At 32.8% G+C, this 11164-nt stretch overlaps 1 protein-coding gene across 1 annotated transcript; it reads right to left on the reverse strand.

Annotated features, from left to right (window-relative positions):
* Positions 1-9352: 9352 nt before the first annotated feature.
* On the reverse strand, positions 9353-10709 carry LOC143056667 (SPRY domain-containing SOCS box protein 3-like). The gene has a single exon (XM_076229826.1). The coding sequence runs from the start codon at positions 10396-10398 to the stop codon at positions 9700-9702; it is 699 nt and encodes a 232-aa protein (XP_076085941.1). The 5' UTR covers positions 10399-10709; the 3' UTR covers positions 9353-9699.
* Positions 10710-11164: the final 455 nt, after the last annotated feature.

An 11164-nucleotide genomic window follows, 5' to 3' on the forward strand; every position in this document is an offset into this window, starting at 1 on the left:
ATAATAACTTTAAAGGGAAACTTCGCAAAAAAATCAAAAATTGATATTATGTTCATTCTGTATAAAAATGCTCAAATTCATAGATATTAAAGTTTTATTCCGCTAGATAAGAGATCACCATCGATTTTAAATTTAGAGTATTAATTATCTGCGTTCCGCCATTTTGTCCTTCTTTCCCGATTAATGAAACGATATGTCTATAAACCACAAAGAAACAAAACTACAGTAACCGATGTAGTCGTAATTGCGTGTCGATATCTTGTCAATCGTACGGTTGTTTTATCCAACTAACCATGGTCTGTTGTTTTTAAACTTGATATTGGAATTAGGTGAAAAGTCAAAGTTGAAATCATAAATAAGTGTTCCGTGAAAATTGTTTTCGAAAATCTAATTTGTTCATAATTCTTTAAAGTAATAAACTGTTTTCAAATAAATTTTGATCTTCCCTCTTCTGATCACCAGCATGGCTAAAGGTATTACTTCCAAAGGTATTGTGAGGGGTGTGAGGTGACACGTCCAGGTATTCAAGCGATTTCCTGTCGGGCTTGCAAGTTCACGCATCGTTTCACTTCTGCAGGTATTGATCAGTGTACACGGCTGATAACATTTAACTTTCCATTTTGAACTATCAGATGTATAATATACAACTCTGTCTTACTTGTCATTACCAAACTCATACGCTTGTTTATAAATAACATTTCTGGTGTAAAGAATATTATTCATAAAAATATAAATAATACCCAAAAAATAAGATTTGATGAAATTAAAATCTATTTAAATATTTTTTCCAAGGGTGAATTTGGGAAAATGTAATATATACTCATTGTCAAAAGTGAAGGACAGATTGGAACATACCAGAAATATTGATTTAAAAAAATGTACGCACTTGCCGACGATTCGTTTATACGACTGGATAGAAAGTTACGGAACTATAGCGCAATTTAAAATATATACATGTATACATTGAACATAAGAAAAAAACATATATTTTGAATAAATAGGGGTAAAAGTGTTGTAAATAGACTAGTCCACGTATGCCAACAGTATGTAATCATCGAATGTCGATAGACTATTGTATACCAGAAGAAGAAGAGAACCAATTTGATTTAAATACAGGTCGATGTATAACTTTTGCTTTGGTTCATTGAAGTTGTGGACATAGTAAAATCACAGATTTATATTTCAATAAGATTGTTCTCGAACAAAGGAAGGAATTCGTCATCACAATTGTTATATATGCCACTGGACGAACACTAATTATCCCGAAGAGATGTGAATATTTTGCTGGGAAACTTTTGAGTATTTTGCTGGGAAACTTTTGAGTATCAAAGTTTCAAATTAATTTCGGGATTTATTTTTTTTCTTGGTATTCAATAACAGAAAAAAGAATAAATAACTTGTCCGCTAAATAGGGGTAATCTTGTCAGATGAAAGACTTTTAGTTATATTTAAAAAAAAAAATAGGGAAATATGACATTAAATTGGTTCTGTCTTTTTTTTAAACATCGTTAAAAAGATGTGTGTCTAAGGTGAACGCCACAAGAACCCTGTAATACTAGTACGAGAGTATAGCATGTAAACATTCCTTCTCAATAATATGGTTGTATTGGAAATCTTTTCATACAGATTGACAACTCATTGTCCGATATGCATGTAATATTTGCCACATGACGCCCATAGTTCTTTCTACCATCATCATCTTATTCTTTGATATTGCTGTCAACATCGATGGTTCACACCCAAACAAAAGGGGAGTAATGGACCTTCAGAGCTTCTCCGTGTTATACACTTGTGAAATATATAGACGAAATTTCTGTATTGAAATGAATATACATCTCACAAACAGGATTTTCAAATAATGATTTTGAGTAATCACCTTTCAAACCAATATAAACGTATGGCAAGATATAACCATGAAGGAATTTAGTTTTTGTCAGACTCAAGAACTCATCACTATCATAAACGTATACGTATATATGCATACAATTTCAAATATTAAGAACAAGCGGTCAATGTCGATAGTCCGTTTTCTAACTGTTCGAGTTAGACATGTCACTTGTTCATTCTTGAAAGCCTTCATATTCCCCGTCTAACGATGGGAACTGTTTCTGATTGTGTTGACTATAAATGCTTGTATGGTAATTCTGTTGTTTAGCTGTACAAGCGGTTGCATTTCATCTCCTTTCCCAACAAACAAACGAACGAAACGCTACTAGTCTGCTTTCTCTGGACCTCATCCTCAATGGCTCTTATACGTCAGGAAACTTACATGTATACTAATAATGATTGTTTCAAGAACAACGATGTATGGACGAACTATTCTAAATTCGTCAATATCTGTTATGCATGACTAAAAATAACTTTTATTACAACTACTGTATTACTTATTTGGATTAATGACGGCTATCATGTTCAACATTGCACAACTATTATCATAGAATTAAAAAAAAAATCCTCAAAAATCCTTAAAAAAAATTAATGCCTTAGCTTAGATAATTGGTATTTTTTCACAAAAAGTTCGTGTAAATGATTGTCAAATGAATTTAATTATGTAAGAATAAAATGTTAAAAAGAAACTAAAAAAAAATCATGTATGTTGTATTTTTTTGTCAATTAAAAACTTTAAAATTGCAATAGTTTTATTAGCATTTAAACACAGCCAGATTTGAATACAAGTTAAGAAATTCCGGTAAAGTCAATGATATCAAACAGATGCACAATGGTATATCAAATTGGGTAATATTGCATTTAGTTTTTATTAAAGATTAAAACTACTATTTTTTACTTCATATTTGAATCTTTACGCCAATTTGCCGCTAAGAAAGTAATCAAAAATTGTTTCCTTTTATTTTTATACATTTTCGGATTTACGAATCTGAATTTTATTTTCAATTAATTTACACAATTTATTTATTGAATCTTTATTCTCATCGTGTATTAAATCTTAGTGTATTAACATCGTGACATCATACTCTTTCTAATCCTTTCTGGATATCCTTTCCAAATAACAACATTTATACCTGTGTACGCTTGAACTCACACCTGCGGCTAAATAGCTACAAGGTAAACGAATTGACCTCAAGCCGAGAAATATACAGTGACCTTTACAAAATAAGATACACACTCTGCTCACACATTAGTTGCATTGAAATGATTATCAAAACAATAACGGTAAATAGACAAGTAAATAGTAAAAATGTTCAATAAATATTTTATGAATAAAATCTCAACAATAATTAATTAAATTTATTCAAAAACATTTACTAGAGACAGAGACATATAATTTTATAGGAGTTTAATTCAATGAATACAAAACGGTATATGCATATTCATTTTCGTTCATTATTATATTGTGGTTAATAACTACGACCATTCGTCAGCTGTGCGCTTTTAATTACGTATATTGTCGATAAGCTATAAGAGTTAAACAGATTTTATTTTTTCCCAGAATTCAATAAATCGGGCTAATACGTCACGACCCACTCGAGAATTCAACCAAAAACGTTACAAATACTTGATTTTCTCCGTTATTAGAAGGAATATAAATTTAAAACTTTGCAAATGTGTTTTTTATGTTAAGATGAACATAATTAGATGATAAGTAAAAAATCGCGGAATTTCCCTTTAAAGTGTCTATTTTCCACTTTATAGACAACCTGTTTCCCAAATTTTCCGGAAGTAACAGTATATCTGGAATGTTTCAGGACATTTGAACTGTGTTCTGTTCTATTCTGTTCTGTACAGGTATTTTCCTCCGTTATATATTAGAGCACTCCCACTTGGGTTATATGTGTTTAAAATATTTACACAGATATTTACAGTGGGGTGGTGGGTGCTTAAGTTTAAACAAAACTTTATATACAGGTAAGATTGTGAATTTTAAAAACAAGTGTTTAAAATCATGTGCTATTTACATCATTTATAATTCTACCTAGGTTAAAAAAATGATTTTAAAAACCGTTTTGATTCCCGGTTTTAATAAGTTAAATGATTAAAATATGAAACTGAGAAAAATTATAAAACCAAAGGATAAAAGTTAAGTTTAAGTTGATAAAACAAAACAAAAAGAATGTGATTAAATTGTGTCAGTATGGTATTAGCTTAAGACAAGATTAACCAAAATACAATATATCAGTAACTGCAAGGTCTAAGCATATAATTAGATGTAGGCAGCTAATCTAGTCGTAGATGGAGGCAGTTAGCTTGGCATTCCATGAAGACTGTTTGGTCCATCTTGTGTTCTTTTACTTACTGACTTATTTATTCACTGTCCTACTCTCTGTGGGCACTTGCATCTTCGTTTTAAAATAAAAACGCCCATTACACAGTCTCAGGCCTCTTCGATATTCTGCCCCTGATTTTTATTTAGCAAGCCACGGAATATGGAGTTGAGTTGACCAGTTCGTACTAGTGATACAGTGCACCCTTTTATTTTATTGTACTTGTTTACTGAAATCAAGAAATTTCTCAGCAATTTCAGACAACTTCATACCTGAAATTCTTACTGGAAAATAATAAGAGGCTAGCATAATCTCAATCGTAACTACTCGGTCATCTCGCTACGCTAGTTCTTTCTTTGTGCAACTAGACATGCCGAGTAGTTCTGATTGGCATAATCCTTTAAAGATGATTTCCTCTCTATAAATAATTCAAAGTTTGGTGACTATGATGAACGCATCCATTCCAATTTCCATCAAACTTTATGATAAAGTATATATATATATATATATAAAAGATACAATTAAGTCTTTCTCATATTTTTATTTACATCTTGAATTTGACAATGAGGGTCGGTTGACGAAAAAACTTTACGAAAAAAGAGATGATGATTTCAGTTTCCCAATTGTGAACTTTCTGTGTTTATGTAGCAACATTCCGGCAGCGCTGCATGGTTTTCTTAGTAGAGGGTTGCTGCTTACAAAGAAGCTATTGGATCAAGAGTTCCAAATGGTAAAGTTGACATCATTCCTTCGAAAATTGCACAGACACCTTAACGGATTGGTTAACTGTTATGGAATATGTTTCACTGATGACTGTCAACTATGTTCCAATTGTCGTAACCACAAACGCGTCCGCTTTTCCTCAAACAGTTTTGCAAGTTATAACTTGTTCAAGTACTATTGTCGAAAAAAAACAGGTAAAAATAATGAAAAGTGCGATTTTGTTGTACCATGGAAGTATTATAGTCAATATAATACTTCGATGGTTGTATTGACAATGATCAAAGAAAACCTTCACAGATTCGCTTGGAAACGATTTCCTAACGTAATGTTTGTGTCTTTAATAAATTGTCAATGTGTAGCTGTGACTGTTATCACAATATCAATTTATTACACGTTATTCTCAATAACAGTTTTGCAGAGGGAGAAAGAACGTAACGGAATGTGTTGGTGGTCACGGTATTGTTGCTGGTCACGGTATTGTTGCTGTTATGAGTCATGTCCGTTTTGTAGAGGGAGAAAGAATGTAACGGAATGTGTTGGTGGTCACGGTATTGTTGCTGTTATGAGCCATGGCAGTCAGTTAGGGTTAGCTGTGGTGTCAACATGCAAATACATAAGATTGAGTAGAGTTCAACATTAGATAAAGGAATACCAACTTCAGACTCTTTTTATACTATTAACAGAATGATAGCAACGATCAACCTATTGATTACCCCTACAGAAATATGATTTAACCGCATGCATGAAGCCTTAAGTAAGGTTTTGCTTACACATTACTAAAAGAGGGGAGATTAACCTTATAACCCACTGCTTAAAAATAAGTCACTACTGAAGTACTGTGCGAAAGAATATCACTCGATGCCGCCTCACTTGCATGAGTAGCTGACTTCACAGGGTGCAGCAAACTCAGATCAAATCGATAATGTTTATAGACAATATATTCAAAACATTTGACTCCTTCAATTATAAAACATAAAAAATGAAAATGCAAATAAGTTGATAAATTAATGACAACACAAGAACACAAAAATATACAAAATAGTATACATACATGTATATAGATATACATATGACTCGAATGATACATGATTATATCAAAGCTGGTGTATTCAAAATAGAAACTGTCACTTGAACCGATATAAAAGTGTTTCGGAAAATAAAAGATATATCCAAGTCATTAATATTAATAGAATAATAAGTATATCTGATTACTACTCGTACTATTGTGGTTGAAAATTTCTTTTCCTTCAAGGGAAACGCCTTGTAAGTAAGTGCAATTGTTGTTTTGAAAGCTTTCCGTAAGTATAGTATGGGGGTCTAGAATGTTGTTCGTTGTCCAATATCTTTCTGTTTTGTTCGTTGTCCAATATTTTCTTTTTTGGTATCATCAGTTCATGGCAGTGTTTTTATACTTAATGGGTGTTTTCCTAGATTACAACGAAACATATGACTAGTATATCATGTAAGAACTTTATGTTTCAACGATTGTCATGATGAGAATGTATTTATCATTACAGAGAATGTATTTATCATTACAATCGTCGAAAGACCCGTTGAAGGAGAAGAGGTTGGTATAGAAATCTCGGACTATACAAGGATGAACTCTGCAAGTCTAAAAGACAATCCGACGACCCGAAGAACTGACTTGGACACTGCATGCCGATGGCCTCTGGAGCTGACTGAGAGACTCCCGGCGACCTTTAGGGCTTACTAGTTGCCCTCCATGTGACCTGGATGGTTCAGTGATTGTGAGGCTCACGGTAACCTGTATGGCTGATTGGGAGGGTTCTTGTGACCTGCAGGGCCGATTGTGAGACTCCCTGCGAATTGCAAGGCTGACAGGGAACATTCCGGAGTGAAACAGAATTTTAAACTAGCATGCCGTGTGTCACTCTCTAGATTTTATTAATAAAAACATGAAATATTTTTTCTGAGACAAGTGCCTGCGTTAGATACATGATGTTTTTATAAGTTGTTGTTGGCTTTGAATGAGTAGTCAGCAAGTACTGCGTATATACTGTCGGATCTGTACTATAAGTGTCTTTTTGTTGTGGGAATGTATAAATACCCTGCCACGTATTTTTTGTAACATATATGTTTTGTTACTTTGTATTGATCTGCATGATGAGTTAAGCCTTTGTCAACTTTTTTGTTTTGGCGAGTTTGGCGCCAGCAATAACCCCGCCACAATCTGTATGTGCCTGTCCCAAGTGAGTAGCCTGTAGTCCACTACATGATTGTCGTTTGTTGATGTATATTATATTTGTTTTTCGACCATTATTTTGAAAAAAAATCACAAGGCCATTAAATTGCTCGTTTGTATTTGTTTATATACAGTTTCTTATATATTTTTTTGTATTTCCGTTTTTCTGTATTTTTCTGCATACTTTGAGTTAAAAGTTTCCAAAACTTGAAAAGGGGCCTGCAGTCTGTTAAATTGTTTGATCGAAACCTCCGTTTCAACACAACATGCAATGCTTAAGTTTAAAAAAATCTTTGTACGATTATTGAACAATATAAGCATGGGCAATTTTTTAACCTAATGCCATAAGTTAACCAACGTGCTTAGTTGAAGTAGTTCCAATATTTGTATCATTTAAAAAAAAAAACTATGGACCTAGGTGTTGAAGAACGGATATGTGTGGTGTCTATCCCTCAACAAGTAGTGGAAGAACTCTTATGTTCAATCACTGTATAAGCTGAAGACCGACCGTGCGAGGGCTGTATATCCAGCCAAGGTCGTAAAACACTTCCAGTTGTTGTAAGCTGAAGTTTCGTTATAGTATAGATATATCTGCATGGTCTGGTCAATACATTAAACAATTTACCTATACCAAGGATTTGGTAGTACAAGTTGGATGAACAAATTCATACTATAAGAGACAAAATCTGCAAACGTAGTTTGTCCGATGGCAGAACAAAGGGTTCGTTGAAATCCTTGTGTCCACGTCTTATGACTCATTTTTGAAAACACACAAATAAGAACTACATTTTTTGTGAATAAAAGGAGAAGGGGTTAACCTGACAACACAATAACCACAATAAACCTTTAATCAACACAAGGTCTTCAATAATATAGGTTCCTATACCAGATGTCAAGCTCTCGGCCAACACTGTTAACGATCTAATTCTTGTAAATATTTTTTGCACTATAATTCACCTTTGTTTTATGATATTGGGTGGAAGATGTAATTGCCAACCAATGCATAATTTTGTATAAGATTCAGGGTGGAAAGGCAAATTTTAATAAGGATTTAAACCAGATATTTGGAAAGAGAAAATTTGAGGAAGAAGCCGTTCCCATTCCAAAAACTCCCCCATTTGGATCCACGAATTGCTAAACTTATTCCAAAAAGAGTAGTTTACTACATGTACTAGATGTACGTTCATTTACAGCAATGAACGCTATTCGTGAAAAACAACAAACAGCAGTAATAAGTTTCATATTGTATTACAACATAATAAGTACACAAAATCTTATAAATATAGCAAAATACATTTTCATGTTAAGGTTTCAACAATCGTTCATAACCAACTACTTTTTCCTTTTATCGAAAATACAAAAATCACCCGTTTTTCATCGAAGAAAAAGGAAATGACAACCTCAAGTATTTGTTCTTTATATTTCCATTTGACCTTGCTTTAAAATTAACCAAAACTTGGAGGAAAACGAAATCTAGAAAAAAAATGGATGTTTGAATACAAAGAAATGAAAACAATATCACAGAGAGAAATACTTTGAAAACCGAAAAATGTAGGATACATGTATCACTGAAATACAACATGATTTCCATGACAACAATAAATAATCTAGAAATATATACATAACCTACTCATGAGATCATGTTGAAAACCTTATAACACAATGAAGAATGAATTTGTTCGTATTGCACTGGGTCCCAGCCCGAGATTCTAGAACATCACACAAAATAATTATACAAGTTATATTACAATAGGATTTCTGTAGATCCGTTCAATGATAAATAAAATCAATCAAACAATCTCTCAATTTTCTTTACATTCAGCGCTTTTATTCATCAACATTTGTTTTCATCTTCAAAACTCAATCATACTATGTCACATATCTTTCCATTCATAATTTACATTCTTTCTATTCACAATTACTTTCTTTCCATTTATAAATACATTCTATCGAGCATACATTCACTATATCTTTTCTCAGAAAACACACTCACACATACACACGCGCGCACTCCACACTCGTTCTAATAAGTTATCACAATGACTAGATTAACTCATCCAAGTTGAAATATGAATCATATTTCGTATTCAATAATATAAATTAAAATAAATTAAATAAATTAAAATTAAATAAGTTAAATGTACAAACATCTTTTCCACACATTAAAAATGGACATTTCTACGAGTAATCTATGCCAGTGTATGCTATTCCCAAACAAAGAAGTTAAATATTTTTATTACTGTATGTGCATGAATTATGCAGCAGCTGGCAAGGTTACTGTCGTTAATCAATAGTTTATAACGGACTTGTCGCCGTGTTAATACCGTGACTGCTTTTAAATTATGAATAATATGAACAATTAAACTGGATGAAATTAGAATTGTATTCAAATTTGAAAATGAAATTTGAAAAATATGCAAACTGATTTTTTTTTTCTAGAATTTGCTAATTGCATCGAAAATAAAAAAATAACCGTCAAAAAGTAGTTTTTCCTCTCTTGAAATAATAAAAAATTATAAAGCTTTATTTTAAACAAAAACATGCTACATTTTGTTACCTACATGTACTGTTGCTATAATTTTTCAAGAATCTTTTGATTGTTTTTGGTAGAGGGAGAATGTCAATTTCGTTTTGTCTCTTTACACTGGACAGAATCGTAGCACGGCATCGGTCCTGTAAACTCAAGTACGCTCGACGACGAATTCCTAATGTCATCTCTGTTTTGGCCGCAGTTGACGAAACTAAAGGAAATAAGTCCTCGTCAATGTTGTTCAGTCCTGAAAAACCAACACCAAGACTCACACCGTCCTTGAAATATGTTAAAGTTCCTTCGAACCAATCAAAAAGCATTCCCAAAGTAGTAGCTTGGTTTTCTGTGAAAGGTTTCGTGAATTCTTTACACTGTCCGTTATGCCAAAGAAGTCCTTTATGCGAAAGTCCCCAACTGTGTTCATCTTCTCCTAACATATTAACAAATGAATCTACATGTAATCTAGCATTCCTCGTTCCTATTCCAAACATCATACTGGTTCCGAAGATTCTCTGGGATACTTTGATTTCCCAGTAATGTCGTCCATAATTCAGTGGTACACTGCCTCGGACACCCGCCGTACCATTAGACCAGTTTGGATGGAAGTGTGCAGTTAAGTATCTTTTTCCTTGTACCTTGACTTCGTGCGACTTATCCTTTTTATTCCAGGTCCATTGTTCCTCGCATCCATCTTGGATGATCTGATGTCGAGTGCAAACCATCCTCCGGATCAATACTTGTAATGCTAACGTCACGTTAAATCAATACACTCATAATCATAAAATCTCTATCCCAATAAATCTCAATATTTATGGTAAATATTGGTTACAAATCGTTTCAGTAGCATATAATGATCTTAAACCGTCCAGATATCGAAATCGAATGTTTTAAATTTGAACTGTCAAATCCCTCTTATAACAGCGACAGTTGTCATCGACCGTTATTTTCTCCGAGTATCACATGTCTATGTGAACACAAAGAAAATATTCGCTACCATTCAATAATGCCGTTATCATCCCCTGGTTTAATAATCTTAATACAAACAAACTCTCGCGACGGCCACGTGCGGTGGCCCCGTCAATCGATCCCCGTGATTGGTCTACCGAGACAAAGGGTGGGCTATTGATCGTTAACAGCTGTTTGATTTCCCCTAACTTTTATGATTTGTAACACGCTTTATTATATTCATATCTCGCCATGAATTAATTAGAAATATGAAAATAAATAATATTAATTGATTGATAAAAATTAAAACACTGCAATTAGGAAAAAGGGAAGCAAAAGAGGAAAGTGTGATGAATTAAAAAAATATATAAATAAACATATCATGGGAAAATTTAACTTTAATTTCGCATAATGTAAAAGAAGTTATGAAATCTCATTTTTATCCTGTGAGCTAGTCTTTAAAATTGATTGTTACAAATACGTTTAGAATGAAAACATTGACTTATTATGATAGCAAAATTATGGTCATAATCTTTTCATTTA

The sequence above is a fragment of the Mytilus galloprovincialis genome, chromosome 1, assembly GCF_965363235.1.
Source record: "Mytilus galloprovincialis chromosome 1, xbMytGall1.hap1.1, whole genome shotgun sequence".
Taxonomy (NCBI): domain Eukaryota; kingdom Metazoa; phylum Mollusca; class Bivalvia; order Mytilida; family Mytilidae; genus Mytilus; species Mytilus galloprovincialis.